The following is a 15,916-nucleotide window of genomic DNA, read 5'->3' on the forward strand; positions in this document are numbered from 1 at the left end:
ACCGAAATGACTTGACAGGGCCAAGAAGGCGTGATCACAACCCTTGAAGCAGGGGCGTAGCCAGAAATTTTTTTCGGAGGGGAGGGGGGGGGGGGTTCAATTATACTTTATGTATGTTTGTGCGTGCGTTTGTATGTGCGCGTGTATATTGGCCTCGAGGAGTTACGGAGTCGCCCTCTATCGGACGCGCCTCGATTGCGTGCTAGGCAGGATACCGCCGGCGCGCTCCCCATAGGTTTTGCTGTCGGCGCTCTACAAAAACACCTCGCGGAAGCCCTCCAGGGCATTTCTGTAAGTACTTTCAAAATGAACTGTGTTCTTTAATGTCAAAGTAATCATTTTCGACGAACTGAAAGCACAAGATAGTCTACAGTCGCTGTCTCTTTGCAGAAAACCGAGCACCCGCTTCACGCTGTCACCGCGTTGCAGACCCCTGAACCGGCTTCTTGCGTGAAAGGTAGTCACTCGCTGAGCGCAAACTATGTGAAATATCTCGTTAGAGTAGACTGCCTGTATAATCAAACGGATCATAACAGAAAGAAGCCCCAAGCCAGCGATCGCACGGGTTCGCGACGACTGACGGTGCCTCTGCATGTATGAGCGTCTGCATGTATGTTCGTACTGATGGTTTCGCTTTTGCTACGAGCGCATTTTGGCACCGCGCTGTGAACTTTAGGCCGCAAAATATGAGAATTTGTGAGTAAACAAACAACTACTGTTGCGCGGACGCTATCAGAGCAGTTCAAAAACAATTTCCTTACAACTGCGGCTTCGGTGCGCATGGCAACTTTGTGATCTGCCGTCCGGACGATTCAGTGTTTTTTTTTTCTTTTTTGGTCCAAATTCGGGTACGTTTCAATGTCATTTGATATGTTGTCTCGCTCTCGCACTATGTATTGATCGGTCTTCTCAGCGGGCAAATGCCGCTGCATGCTTATGTTTCTTTATTCCGCGCATTCGTTTCGTTTGGTGCTCACACAAAACGTGAGCAAATGCGACGCCTTTTTTTTAATGCTCCTTAATTATCGTTCCGTTTGCATTCCAGTGAACTTGCCGCTCTCTGTCATCAACAAATTCATAGACCAAAGCTTCACCACTTCGAGATTGCTGGTGGAAGAAGAACCAGTCTACGAGACCGCGCATGTAGTAGCATGCGACGCCTAGGAAAAGAAAGAAAATACAGTAACGTTTGCGGACTTGTTCTGCAAACGTCGGCTGTGAACTAGGACCCACATGAACTTGAAATAGCGGTGAATAAAATAGAAGTTATTGCAGCAACCAACAGCCGCAAAACAGGATAGTAGTTATTTGGCATGTACCCCAGCAATTTTGGCAGCAGTGTCGTGTCTAACGCCAACAGGGTGGCATCTTTCCCACGTAAATAAATGAGGCTCCAAGAAAATACATGGGGTTGGCCGGTGGGCCGATCACGGAGGCAATGCACAATTTATGTAGCTTATGAAGCAATGCATGCCTCATCAAATGGGAAGGTTGCCCGTCGGCGTCCCGCGTCGGCGGCGTCAACACGAGTGATGCAAAAAATAATCGTCACGTGATGGTGTCACCATATGACGTCATCATGACGTCACAGAACGCCAAAATATGTAGCGTCATTATGACGTCACATGATGACGTATTCACACGTCATGGTCGCTTTGCATTGCCTCCGTGATCGGTCACGGAGGCCGTGCAAAACCGCGTTATAATATAGGCGCAGAACGCTTTTGGAGGGGGGCGCCGGAGAATCAGTACATCGACTGACAAGAAGAAGATGGCTTTCGCCTTCTAGTCATCTTTAACGAATGCATAAGGGACCCTGTGCGTTTTTTAAGTTAACGTATCTAAACAATGACTTGCGCATCTGCAGCCGATTTTGTTGACGCTGAGCACGGGGCCGACGATCAAGAGGTTGCACGGGAGGGTTCTGAGATGCCATCGCACGTGGCAAAAGGTAGCGCTTTTACCATCCTGTGGCAGATAAGCATCATTTGCCGGCGGGAAGCGCGCGCGAGCCATCGTCTCAGTGCGCGCTGTCTGCTACTCACCGAACATCGCAGGCCCGAAGCAGTAACAAAAGTCTTCGTCGCGGAAGTGCTTGTTGCACACAAGACTCGTAGCGGATGGCTACTTGCCGGTTCTTAGCTTTACAACCCATGCTTCACGCTGTTTCTTGTCCCGCGGTTACCAGTGCAGGCTGACACTGGGCTCCTTTGCGTAAGCGCGGCACTGCGGCACCGAGCGGTAGAGCCCCATGTTCGTCGCCTTCGGAAGCAGCCACTCTATTACAATGGTTCCAATTGAGTAGAAAATGAGAGAAAACTTCCGAATTTGAACAGACCGCAGCGCATGTGGGACTTGAAACTCGTTTTCAAAGCACGCGGCAGTGCGCCACAAGCAGCCGACGCGGCCGCTGAGGCCATGTGATCCTGCCAAGCACGTCACGCCGACGGTGGCGCCGGCGTTTCCAGTGGTGGGCCTCGAGGCCAATATACGCAAGCAAAACTGAAAATTTCCGGGGGGGGGGTTCGCCCCCCCCCCCCCCCTGGCTACGCCCCTGCCTTGAAGGTACACTATCGGTTGAGGACAGTGGCGCAGGGGCTCAGTCGACCTTAAAGGGGCCCTGAACAACTTTTCCGAGTAATCCTCGAATGACTTCAGTATCGGAGTTCATTGCCTCACGAATCGATTGCCGCAGAAAACAAAAAATGTATGGTATCCGTCAAGAACGAGTGCAGTTACAAGGATTTGTCGCAAGCATTAAGCTCTTTCTATCTTGTCTTCCCGACGAGAGGGATTGCAAAATGAAAAAAAGTTACGCCAGCGCGCGTCATGACGTCGAATGCGCGTGATGAAACCCGATTGCACTTTCCCGTTGTGATTTCACAGACTGTGGAGCGCGGCGCCGGCAAGTGACGGCACCCCGTGGCAAGAAGCGCATCCGATCCAAAAGCCGCTCTTGAGTTATGGCGGCCAATAGCACGTTGTCTGTTGTTTGACGTCAAACAGCAGGCGCCGGCAACTCCGCAGAGTGTGAGCACGGGCATATAAGCGTACCTACCGGGGGGGGGGGGGGGGGGGGCAAGGTGGAGTACCCCCCCTCGGAAAAAGCTAGGGGGTGGAGCCCCCCCCCCCCCCCCACAGTTTCGACAGTGGTTACTGCCGGCTTTACGCTGGGAAACCAACAATTGAGGTGAAGTTTTCCTTCAACACAGCAATCACGTAATTATATAATGAAATTTGTCCTACGTTTCTGCTGTGAAGATTGTCCTCCGTGTCTCATGACCACGCACTGTATAGGCTCTGTCTGCCACTGAGCAGCGGCTCTATAATGTTAGATCAGTCTGTCATGCTTTTATGTTGCTCTGCCTCGCCTGAAATTTAATCATCGGCGACGAAACTATGGGCGGGAACCAGTAAATGTTTTATGGGCCAATCAAACATCTTCCGATTTAAAGACCAGGGAGACCAAGGAGATGGTCAAGGTTCACGTTTTTCTGGGCTGAGACTGAATTAACAGGCGGGCTAGTTGGCCTAGATTAATCTTGAATTGACTTCTAAGGCGCTAAATACCACTCGGACGGCAAAGAAGCACACAAGCGCCGAGCCGATTAACGAGCTGATTAAAGAACCTTTCTGCACAAGCCAGCAGGCTGGTCAGAACGTATAATAGTTAGGCTAGTCGGTCCATAGTAGCACTAAAACAGCGCCAGAGGACACCGGGGACTAGAAAAGGGGGAAGCAAGCTGCCTTTTTCCCGAGGCAGCAGCACCATGCAAGCAGAAAAATGTAGATGAAAGGGCACTAAAACTGAAGTTGAGAATGAACACAACTTTATTTGTTCCTTTTCTCGGAAGACTGCGGCCACAGCCAGCTATTTTTACATGCATCGTGGCACTGGTGGCTACAAAAATGTGCCCGTCTTTATTCAACTCGCAACATTAGTTGTGCGTCAAGAGCATGGATACCACAAAAATGGACACCAAGTTTAATTTAAATGCAATGGCAGATACCAGAAATAAGTCGTATTCGAGCAAACTACACATCAACAATCTAAAACCAAATCGTTGCAAGCTAGCAATGAGAGAAAAGGCAGAGGCTATAGACAGGAGCACAAATTTAAAAAAACAAAAAATAAATAATAATAATAATAAAGCAGGAACCAAAAACCTAATGTTCTCAAGCTTTCAAATAGTCAACCCTGCATTCACATTACGCTTCTTGCACCAACAAAAAGAAAAGGTTTCAGAAAGAACTTAAAAATATAAATATGGAACATTCACTCAACTCTGCAGGGACTTTCAAATTTTCAGAACACTTGCAGAGCAGGACCTGGCAATTGCAAAAACCCAAAACTAAGTGCAACTGTGTTTTTTTACACAGCTAAATCTTAATACCTTATTAGTAAGCTATGTCTGGAAGCATCATGAACCCTGTCTTGCACAACCAACTGGTACATTTACCGCAGTTCTTCAGTTACTACAAGTTATACAGTGTCGTAGTGTCAGCATCTAGGTCTTTTCTTTTCCCATGGAATTCCGCGTTCTTAGTCTCTTTGGTGTAGACATACAGTAGTCATATTTATTCATTACAACTTAAAATGTCACATGGGAGCATTGTAGTAAGCGGTTTATTCCCCATGCAGTGGTTGCTCTTTGTTGCATCTGACATTTTAGTGTGTGTATATCAAGTTATTATTTGAGTACGTTTGATATCACAAGCTTCACGACTGTGTTCGAATATGACCCCATCTTGTTCGATTCTTCTAGAGCACCCCAGTTTCGATATATTCAGTGAATTTCCCGCTCAACAATAATTTCGCATTCACACTACCCTCCCATTTTACACAGACAATTGCTGGGGAGAAGTGTGAGTATTCTTGCCTGCTTTTTCCAGGGATTTTATTTCGGGGGAGGAGATGGGAGTGAACAGCTGTTTTTGAACACACTGCATGCGACATATTCGGTCTTACAAAAATTTCGGGGGGGGCGGGGGGGCGGTGTTTTCTTTCGAGCAAGGATGAAATTCTTGACAATAAAATACACTACTCTAGACAGTACCCTACCGTAGATCAATACACTACTACAAATCACGGTGTAAGGACGAATGTTTAGGTGCACCTGCAAGTGCTAGAGGGTAGAGTTAAATTTTCGCAGCCTTAAATTCTACTGTGCTCAAGCTCATGAATTGTCAAGTTTAAGGGAACCACTGACATCTTTCTCTCAATAAGCTGGTAACACTTACTCATTAAAGATACCTGTAAGCTTTGAGGAGTAGATCAAAAGGAGTGTTGAAGCTGCATGCCACAATGAATATTCTTTAGCACCGTCGACCCCATAAGGTATGCATAAAAAATCTTATCCAATACTTCAGCTGCATTGATTTCAATGACATTTAAAATATCCCACTTCAGAAATCTGCTACAGAATGGACATCCATGTTGTATACAGTTACCAACCAACCAAAGAGCAGACAGTCATAAGCAAACCAGCACATTGCAATAAATGACGGGCAGTAACTTAGTCATACAGTGCCACATACATAAGCATAAGCAATTTATTGCTTTACAAATGACAATAGGGAAGATTCTTTAAATGTATGTGGGCTATTATATTATTATAATATAGTACTTATATTGTTATAAAGCCCACCCTTTATCATTTACCAAAACAAAATAAGGAGTTTGCTTGTCTTCCGTTTCCTCTTGGTTATATATTGCATTGTTTGAGGAGCAAAAATTATTTTGCTGTGAGTCACTACCAAGTGAGGTTTTGTCTTTGTTTTGTCGTTGAATGTAAATGCCATTTTTCTGCCTAGCTATTCCCAACATTCAATGGAACATGTGGAGGATTCCTTCAAACTATTCCAGATTTCTCCAGCAAACAAAAATAGCGACACAGTTCACCCTAAAACATTCTTTGGAGAGTTGCAAGAAAGTCAACACTACATATATCATGCTCTTAAAGGGGCCTTGTAACACTTTTTGAACATGGTCAGAAAATGCTGCCGATTGGTAGTCGAGGCTCCTGCGAACAAGTGAGCCAAACAGCACGTGGCAGGGAATTTACAATTAAATTTCGAAGTCAGCCAGAAATCAATCGCTCTTCTCACGACAAATGACGACATATACTCAAATCAACTGCGTCACATACCAAAAGAACACTGCCATTGGTCGATTTGAACATCCTGAGCTGCATGGTTACTGCAGCCACCGCGATGCGGGCCAGTGCTCTGCAACTCCACTTGTACTTAACGGATTCTAAAAATTTTTGCGGCAGTTGATCCGCGACGTGATAAACCCCGACAGTAAGGTCATTTCATGATTACTTGGAAAAGTATTTCAAGGGCCCTTTAAACATAAATACAACAAAAGGTTTCTATTTAAACAAATAAATAAAATTTTCGAAGACAGCGGAAACCAAAGCAACCTTTTGGAGAACATAAACCAGCATTAGAAGATTAAAAATTTAACTGAAGAGCAAACCTTTAATAATATAAAATATTGTTAAGACCTTTGGTAAGAAGCTAAGTGTTTTGGAACTCTGATCAGCCCTGTCCCGGGCTTTCATCTTCGGCAGCCATACTTGACATTTTTCTCTCGGCATCAAGTCTTCTGCCTGTGAACCTGTGAATCGAAAGGTGTTGAACACAGAAAAGCAGCCGCCTCATAAGTAAAACAAACTGAACACAATGCAAAAAAACAAAACATTCTAAAAACCAACAATTAAAATTTTGGACATACTTGAGACTGTTCAACTGCATTAGCAATGATAATCATGTGGAGCTATGCAAGCATTAATGAACAAACACACAGGCGTCCACTTGCTTGTGCTCAATGTCAATGTGTTTATACAGTCACAAGTATGTCTTAGCAGCAAAGCTGAATGTCAACATTTTCACCTCAGAGTAAGAACACAGGCAGTCACCAAGCAAACTGTTCTAATGATACACTAAAGGGATGCTTTCAACAGACTCTTAGTGGCTCATAGAAATCATGTAGGCATCTTGCAAGCAAATATACAAGATTCATTGAGAATGCCGCTCAAGTTACAACTTCATGACATGGTCACTGACCCCACATACAACGCATAAGGACGACTGAAATTTTCAGCACCTTGTAGTGCACTGTTCCGAAAAATCTGCCTGAATGGCTGCAGGCATAGCCATAAAATTCAACAGACCGAGCAATATTTTTGTTTAGGTACATAACTGACAAAATAGCTGGCACTGCTTTGAAATCGATACCAATAAGCCACTCAAGTTATAAAGGCTGCATTTTTGGTTCGTTTCACAAGTTTTAAAGACCCCGACACCAATATTGAAAGCTCAAGATGTTTGTGTTGTTTAAATGCCCTGTATACGTGGCTACTTCTGACTGATTATTAGTGGCAAATGTTGCCTTTAAGATATTTTAATTTGGTTTTAAAGTAACTGTGAGTTCAGTGCTCACCTGAGTTGGCAGCGCCTTGCAACATCGCCACTAGTATGATACTGATAGGGGACCCTGTGTGACGTTCAACTAGCGAAGCGAGTGTTGTTGACGTCACAGACAAGTTTTCGGAGCGCAAGGACTGGTGCCCAAGGGGGCTATTGTTCGTCATCCATCTCGCTATGATGTAAGGCTGCTCTCAAGGTAGTTCTGGCTGCTTGCGCCAAGGATGTTTTATCTTCATGAGGGGGCATGCTCTTGACAGCCCAGTGAATGCTTAACAGGCTAAACGCATACACCAGCCATCACACTGTTCCATCCTATACCACGCGTGATACTGCATTTCAAAAATTACGCTTTCAACATCACCAAAGTCTGAGCGCACGTGATCTTATGGCACTCCCCCGCGGTAGGATGCTAGTTTCTTACGATTTTAGGTGGGCGTTTTGAAGTGATGCTGAAATTGTTCATAATTAACGATGCTAGCATTAATTATATAAAACGTTAGACCATTTACGATTTAATTTTGGGATTATCAGACACAAAACTAACACAGCATCCAATATATGTGTACTTTTATGTTTTAAACAGTGACAATGCCCTCAGTGATTTCCTTGATTGCTATAATTTTTTTTATTCACAAATTATCAAGCAGCTTCAAATAGCGCCAACTCCAACATCCCTGTCTGCACCAAGCAAAGTACTTGTCAAAGACTGCTACGAAGACACTCGCCAGCCATTTTAGTTGCCATGGGAGAGATTCTTAACATGCATTCTTTCTACATTTTATATGCAATGGCAACATGGTCGACGTAAGAACTGACCGATTTTCTGTAGCCGGACAAGTATCACAATGTTGAAGTATGGACTAACCCAACTTGTAGGCAAACATGTGCACAGAGAGCGACGAGCAGACAATATTTTTTGGGAGAAATGTAAAGTAAATATGCTTATTTGCTGGCAAATCTGTTACTTCAGACTTCCAATTATTCTAACCCTTGCAAGTTCAAATTATCGGTGAGCAATTACAGTTTACTGCTCATAATCTTCACATGAGCTATTCCACTCTTTGAAATTAAACGGATATTTTGTAAAATGTGTCCCTCCAGGACACTTGCTAATCCTGTGAACACTACTATTTATTTTCATGACAGACACGGTGTGCAGGTAGCCATTTTCAGGCAAGTTAAAGGCCAACTCCAGCGATTTTTTGGCCATGTCAAAGTAATGGTGCTTTTATGTTCCTGAGACGCTCCTGTTACAGGCCCGATAGCAGAAATACTCGGCAAATTGGAGGATAATTTTAAATAAGCAAAAAAGTGCAACACCGAAACCGAAACCCAACCGAGTGTACTGTCTACGTATGACGTAGACGTTGTTACAAACGAACCGGAAGTCGTGCAAGGCATGCCGGTCACGCCGGCGCGGAGTATGAAAACTGTGACAGCCGGGAAGACCAGCGAAGCGCCGGCCAAACCAACGCTGTCTGTCGCCTTGTGCACAGCAGACGCTCGCTGTAACGGCCTAAGCGCCGAAGTTAGCGGTGCCCTCAGCTGCGTCACTTCTGCCGCCTTGCCAACACTGACGTCACAGACGCAATGTTGCCAATAATTGTGGGAAGCCAGGAGGGCGTTTGCAGACAATCTTTAAAATTCATTTGCAAACAATCTGCGCATGTCTCAAGCCTGTAATTTGGCATAAATGACGGAAACGTGCAAAGGAACGTACCCAGCGAATTTCACTGAGATCAATCGACCTCGAAAAATCGCCGGAGTTGGCCTTTAAGGCCTTTCCGTTTCGCATTTCGTGTATAAAAACTTAAAGCTAGGAGAAAAGAAGCACAGAGGAAGGGGGATGCATTTTCTCTTAGATGATAGATAATGAAAAACAGAATACGGATAGCAGGGGCATAGCCAGAATATATTTTTTTCAAAGGCCGGGGGGGAGGATTGAATGAATTCCCCTGGTTACGTCAATGATGTATAGCGCAGTTTTAAGCTTCCTTTTCAACTACTATGCGACATGACTACCATAGGCCTGACAGTTCCTTGGCAAGGTGTAGGGGTGTGCTAATGGCAGACCACTGGTATGACTCTTGTGCTGCCAGGTTCAGCTGCTAAAACATGGGTTAAGAATGGACACAAGTAAATGGCATTCACAAATGTGAAAAGTAAATGCAAAAATTGGAAACACAACAGATGAGAAGGGCAAGAAAAAAAGTTAAATGTCTGAAATATTCAACTGTGGCACACACATACAAAGGAGGAAGCAAAACTATGTGTGCATGCTCTTGCAACAGTAGGGCCAACCTGTCAAGCATGGACACATCTACATTCACTACGAAGATAGCAGTTTAGGCTTACTAATTTTTTACGGAGGAAACCTAAAGGCTGACTCTCACGTGTATTACCAGAATAACTTACACTGCACCTTAACCACAAGCCACACAATTTTGTGGACATAATAGGGAGTTTTAGCTTGTAACGTATACTTCTTTACGTTACCGTTACCGGATTACTTTTACCGTTTTACCGGAACTTGAGTTTTAGTAAAGTTTTTTAGCTGCCCAAACGTAAACCTTTACGTATGTACGCAAACCTTTACGTTTGCGTAAACCACTAAATGGTGATGATAACAGCATTTAAACTACATTTAATTTAGATAATATTGAATTATACGCTGCGGCAAAATCATAAGAGAGGTTTTCAGCGTGTGCAGTATCCCGGTATAAGCGAAGGGGTGTAGCAATACCAGGTTACCGGGTGATGGTGTCGACATCTTGTGACGCTTCGCGCAACCACAATCATGGACACGTTTGTTTTCGCTTAGTGTTCTTGAGGGGAAAAAATTATTAAAAAGGCAACTCATTCGTAATGATGCCGCTGCAAGGCATTTACATTGGGAGTAGAATGCCCTATGTTTCTGCAATAACAATTTTGTGCTCGCCTGGTACACCTTGGCCCCGCTAGATGGCGCCACCTATCCAACCTGTCAGAGTCTTTAGGCCTCCCACGTTTGCGGATTCGGTATTCTAGGTCGCTCTAGCCTCGGTAACCCGGCTGAAATAAGGTGATCGTAAGTGGCGCTCACACTTCGGCTAATTTTGACTCGGCAACTGGAGTCTCCGCGAAGCGGATATCGCGAGTAGCCACGAACGAAAGTGGATTTGCGAGATAGGGCCGTACACGTAAAGCCTATCCAGCGAGTAGTTTACGTTACGTAAAGGTTCGCGCATGCACAGATTCCATCCGGTATCCGGTAACACGGTAACGTAGAGAAGAATATGTTACAAGCTAAAACTCCCTAATGCCCACTGCCCTCAATTTGGGAGCACAAATGTGCATATGGTTGAGTAAGAAAAGGTTGCACAGAGTTCTGTTGCTCAATGATTACTTTTGCTCATTCAACCTTCAAGGCAGCAACCTGTTTTCAGAACATACAAATGATTCAATTAAAAGTAAGTGCTGGGGTTGTGAGATAATCTGGAAATTTTGACCACCTGGGGTTCTTTAACATGGACCCAAATCTAGGTACACGACTGTTTTTGCGCTTTGTGCCCATCAAAATGAGGCCCCTGTTGCCAGGAATCAAACCCGCATTTTCTAGCTTAGCAGCACAAGTGAATGACTTAAACTAAAAGCTTTTCATCTCTTGCGCTCGCTTTCTTTTTACATCTGCTTTTTTTCAAACATTGATATTTACCGATTTTCTTAAATTTTTACATTATGAGCATCATATTAGTATACGAAAGGAAATAAATTATTCTTCGATTACAGTACTTGCTGCGCTCGTTTCTGATGCCACCATGACACCATCACGTTTTCTTGGACACTACAAAGCTTGCTTTTTATAAACACATGTGAATTAAGTAACAAACAAAATTTACTGGTTGAAGAAAAACTGCCCAACAAATAACTAACATTCACTACTGTAACACATCCAAGCACTCAATGCACCAGTACATGAGCATGTGATAGTGAAGAAAAATAATGGTGAAAGCGCAACAGGTCACTGGTAAATACACTGAAGCAGTCTTGATTGAACATTATAATACATAATGTCAGTTACACCACAAAATTTGCCACCACTGTTAGCTACCTTTGGACTAGGGTAATCCTCCCAGAGCATAGTTTACACGTAGTGCTTTGAGAAGCATAAATCATGCGCAAGAAAAATCACAGCAAAAGGAACATATTACAAACTTTTGTTAGGTCATTGAGAGTGAGTGTTATGACCTAAATTGGAAGTATTTTAAATGGTAAAAACACAATACGCTTTCATTCTACACAGACATTCTTCAGGCAACAGCCGAGTCTTCCACCTCTGATACATCAGAACGCGGAGGTGTGGATGAAACTGGAGAACTTGAGACAAAGTCGGAGACTGAGGCCTGACGCATCATCCGTTGCCGGAACCCATCAGAGTCAAATGGGGTGATGTGCTGAGACAGGAAGAGAATGAATTATGGAAGTGAAACCACCAAACATAGCTCCATTCAGACAGCAGACCAAATAGTATGTGCCAAGCCATTCATGTGCAAGCCATGCAAGTTCGATCACCACGAGTATGCTCGATGTCAATGAAGCATCGGATAAAAGCTGGATGGGACACAGGAAAGGTGCGAAGCATGCCCGTTCGCAGCAAACATTATGATCATTTGAATGTAACCTCAAAGAGGAGCCAGACACAAGTGGAGCAAGCAAAACGCAGTAAAAGCGTGCAAAAGCCATTAAAATTAACTTTCAGCCGTATAGTGGATGGTTATTAAAAGTAAAGGAGCATTTCACTGCACACCAAGCAACTGAGACAATCTAGACAGATGCACTGATCAAGCGAACATGCGGCAAACTTCTGCAAAGGATATGCATGCAGAAAAAAAAAACTTTTTGGAGTGGGCATTCAAGCATGCCACAAGCTACAATACCAAGATAACACCACAGAAGGCATGCAGCATAAATGCTACCACAGGACCTGCATTGGCATCCACAATAGAAATGATGTTTCCAAGCAAATGATTTTGATGAACCCAACTGAACAAGATTAAGTTCACATGCCCTTTGATGTAATGCCAGTTCTAAAGGTCCCATATGCAAGATTGTAAAAACCTTATAACAACCTTGAAACGTTCTCATGTTGTCGAAATGGAGAGAACAAAACTGAAAAAAATAGCATCCAACAATTGGCATAATGCTGGTGCTCTAATAAGTTCATAGCAGCCATTTCTTTTCAGTTAAAAAACAAAGCAGGGTAGCAATACATGCTCATGCCTAGCTGACTAAGGAAGTCTTTTCATATGGTGTTTGCAAAAACAGAAAAGGAGGAAGGAACTAAGCATTATAAGTAGCAGCACGTGACTGTGCAATGCAGAAAAAAAAGCCAACAAATGCTTTTAAACAGTAAAAGCAGATACTGGGCAGGCAAAAACAAGCATATTCAGAAGCTGTCACATATTATAAATCACAGAAACAATAATTTGATATGCAAAATTTAAGTACTTTTTGAAAATTTCAATGAAACTGCCCATATGACCTGGACAATTGCTGGGCCCTTCTTATCAACTTCTTTCATAGTGCTATCTCTTTAGCACACTTATCTCTATTATGAAGCTTTCACTTCTATACAAGAAAGAGAAAAGGTATCTACTGTCAGAATGTCAAAATGTGCGAAGCACTGCAGCACCTGTGTAACTAACCTGCATGATACATGCAGCCCTTTTTAAAATTGTCCCTATCACCACTGGTCGATTGAGAACTTAAGATGCACTGTAAATAGGAAGCTGGAAGCCCACAGTAAGCAGTCAACCAACCGACTGCTTTCTCTATTCAGGTGCTTTGTATTCACAGCTGATTTCACCTGATAAACATTTAAAAACTTTTAAAGTTCACTTCTGCCTTCCTGCACCTGTAACATTACATGTAACATTATGGTGGTGCTCCTATGGTGATTCGGAAGGCAATTATCTTCACATTCCAAATGGTTGGAACACTGAAAGTTACTCTAAGCATAGCTTGAAGTCAGCTCCGGCCCAACTCCGACCCACACACCTTAAATTATTTTTGAAACACCTCTCTGTTATAAACATTACACCGCTAAAACCAGAATCCTGGATAAGCATATGCTCCGGTAAACTACACCAGCTTTGACTGTGAAGCTGATGATCACAAAGTGAAGGAAGCAAGCCAAGTGCTGCAACATTTATGTCTTTTCCTTGTGGCTGCATGTTTGATGCTGAAATCTAGCAACTTACTGTCATGCACAAACTGGCCCAGCAACATGTTGCTCAGGTCAGGTCGCGTGTGCTTAGCCTAGGAACTTTTGAAAATTAATTCACGTGATAAAGCAGAAGCATTAGGGTATTTAGGTACAGTAGACTCTCAGTAAATGGAAGTCTCTTGAACAGAACTGCTGCTTAAACGGAACAACTGCCTTTAATATAATAGGTTTCATACTTTGACTGTGCACTCCTGTTCATCTCTCAGTAAACGGAACTCCTGTCCCTTCAGGTTCCATTTAACGAGAGTCTACCTTATTTATATGCCTTAAGTACTTTTAAAACGTAAAAACGTTAACAAAATTGCAACCCTTTCAGATATCACTGCTTAAGCATATTTTTTATATGTTAATCTATTAAATAAGAAAATACGAAAAGAAACTACTATTATATTGTGAGGCAATGCAAGTTACCTATATTTTTCCACCTTTTTCTCTTGTGGAACAAAAAAAAAAATAACTTTGTTCACAAAATGTGTGCATTTATACATACCTGCTTTACCATCAAATTTGCCACTTCAGGGTCCAACGAAGGGAAATCTGGAGGCATCTGTGTGGCCAATGGTGAGACTGACATGTGAAGAAGAGCATCTCGTGAGTAGCACTTGCGTACAGCTGCTGGGTCAATAGGAGCATCAGAAGCATCTAATGAAGCAGAGGAAGGCACTTGAGGACGGTCAGCCTGCAGAAAGTCAGTCGAAAAAATAAGATTATATCATCAGCGTAACTGCAAAAATGGAACACTTACCTTGGCAGAAAACTCTGGCGAGCTTCCAGATCGCTTGAACTGCTTGGTTGGCTGGCCAGACACCTCAGCAACACTTGACGTTCTCGTGGCTGCAAACCATGCATATATGAAAATTAGGATGCAATGTACACATTGCGTCATATGCTTACGAAGAATTGTGTGATATTTAATGCATATGCAAATAAAGTTTGCTAAGTCTTTACGGGCTTTAAGCAGAAATGTCATGCTTGCTCTAGACATTACGGATATTACGGATATGTGCTTCTATTACGGATATGTGCCATGTTTGATGCTCACCTTTTGTCTGTAGAAAACTGTGTTATTTTGCTCACCTTTTATATGCAGAAAACTGTGCTTCTAAAGAACTGATTTGTAGGGGTGTGCAAATATTCAAACTTTGGAATATTTTTCAAATATTGTTTGTTATTCGATACGATTCGCACCGGAATTCGGCTATTCGAAGTATTCGAACTTCCGAAGAATAAATACAGTCAACGTCCGATTTTTCGGACTCTCTAGGAACCGCGAAATCATCCGAAACATCGGGCAGTCCGAGAAAACGAAAGCATGCTTTTTTATTCCGCTCAAGTGGTTAAATTGCCACAGCCACGTCTGAAATAGCTTTAAAGGGGCCCTCTAACACTCTTCAACCCCCCATTTTTTACTCGTGGATTGCGTAGACTGAAGTACGGACGAACTAGTGCAGCAAGAACGGCAGCGATAGCGGCACGCAGTACGAAGTTATTCAATTTAGAAAATTCAAAATACAAGAAAAAAAATGCCTGCCCTCAACTCGATTTTCGCGGGGTCACGTGACCACATTTCACTCTCTGCTGTGACGTCGGATGGCGCTCCAATGAAATGGGCTGAAAGCTCTTACGTAGGGGAAGCTCGCACACCATTGTTGCTTCTCCTTTCCAACGTATTGTTGACGTCGTTGCCATAGTAACAAACGTGGTTCCTCCTGACTTGTCAGAACTTGAGCGGGCGCTACTGCTTCGTAGCGAGGCTCCCTTCTCAAATTCCCTTCTCATTCTGAGAAGGGAATTTGTGGAGCGGCATGGGCGGTTAAACACGGTCGCCCCTACGCGGGTTGTTCGGTGAGCAGCCCGACGAGTGCGGTGACCAAGGTTGCCGCGCCAAACGATAGCCCCAATGCGGTTGCAGTTCAGTGCGCGACGATTGGACTCGTCGAGCCGAACTGTGGCCCCCCCGACCGGGTAGGACCCCGCCGGCTCCCAGCCGTGCGGTATTTCTCGGGTACGTCTGTTTTGTGTGTGGCGACTGAAGTTGCCGCACCAAACTGTAGCCCCATGGCCGAGTCTCTCTGGCGTGGGGCCGTGAGACTGGCTACGTCTGTTTGGCGCTTCGCGCCGAGCGGTAGCCCCCTTGTCTGGGCAGGGACCGTCTTTCCAAAACAAACCTTCCCCTCCTCAACCCGGGGGGGAGGAAGTGCCGGGATAGACGTATGG

At 44.0% G+C, this 15,916-nt stretch overlaps 1 protein-coding gene across 3 annotated transcripts in view; it reads right to left on the reverse strand.

Annotated features, from left to right (window-relative positions):
• Positions 1 to 4,399: 4,399 nt before the first annotated feature.
• The window catches only part of LOC119377986 (eukaryotic translation initiation factor 4E-binding protein Mextli), a 65,823-nt gene continuing 54,306 nt past the window's right edge, over positions 4,400 to 15,916 (reverse strand). For 2 of the 3 annotated variants that reach the window (XM_037647263.2, XM_037647256.2), the window contains 3 exons: positions 14,445 to 14,533; positions 14,190 to 14,378; positions 4,400 to 11,867 (listed from right to left, as the gene is read on the reverse strand). In XM_037647263.2, the coding sequence (XP_037503191.1) occupies positions 11,724 to 11,867; positions 14,190 to 14,378; positions 14,445 to 14,533 (422 nt within the window). In that variant the 3' untranslated portion in view covers positions 4,400 to 11,723. The remainder of the gene's footprint in view (positions 11,868 to 14,189; positions 14,379 to 14,444; positions 14,534 to 15,916) is intronic. The other variant, XM_037647271.2, reaches the window with a different exon arrangement.

Source organism: Rhipicephalus sanguineus, chromosome 1 (genome assembly GCF_013339695.2).
Source record: "Rhipicephalus sanguineus isolate Rsan-2018 chromosome 1, BIME_Rsan_1.4, whole genome shotgun sequence".
Lineage (NCBI taxonomy): Eukaryota > Metazoa > Arthropoda > Arachnida > Ixodida > Ixodidae > Rhipicephalus > Rhipicephalus sanguineus.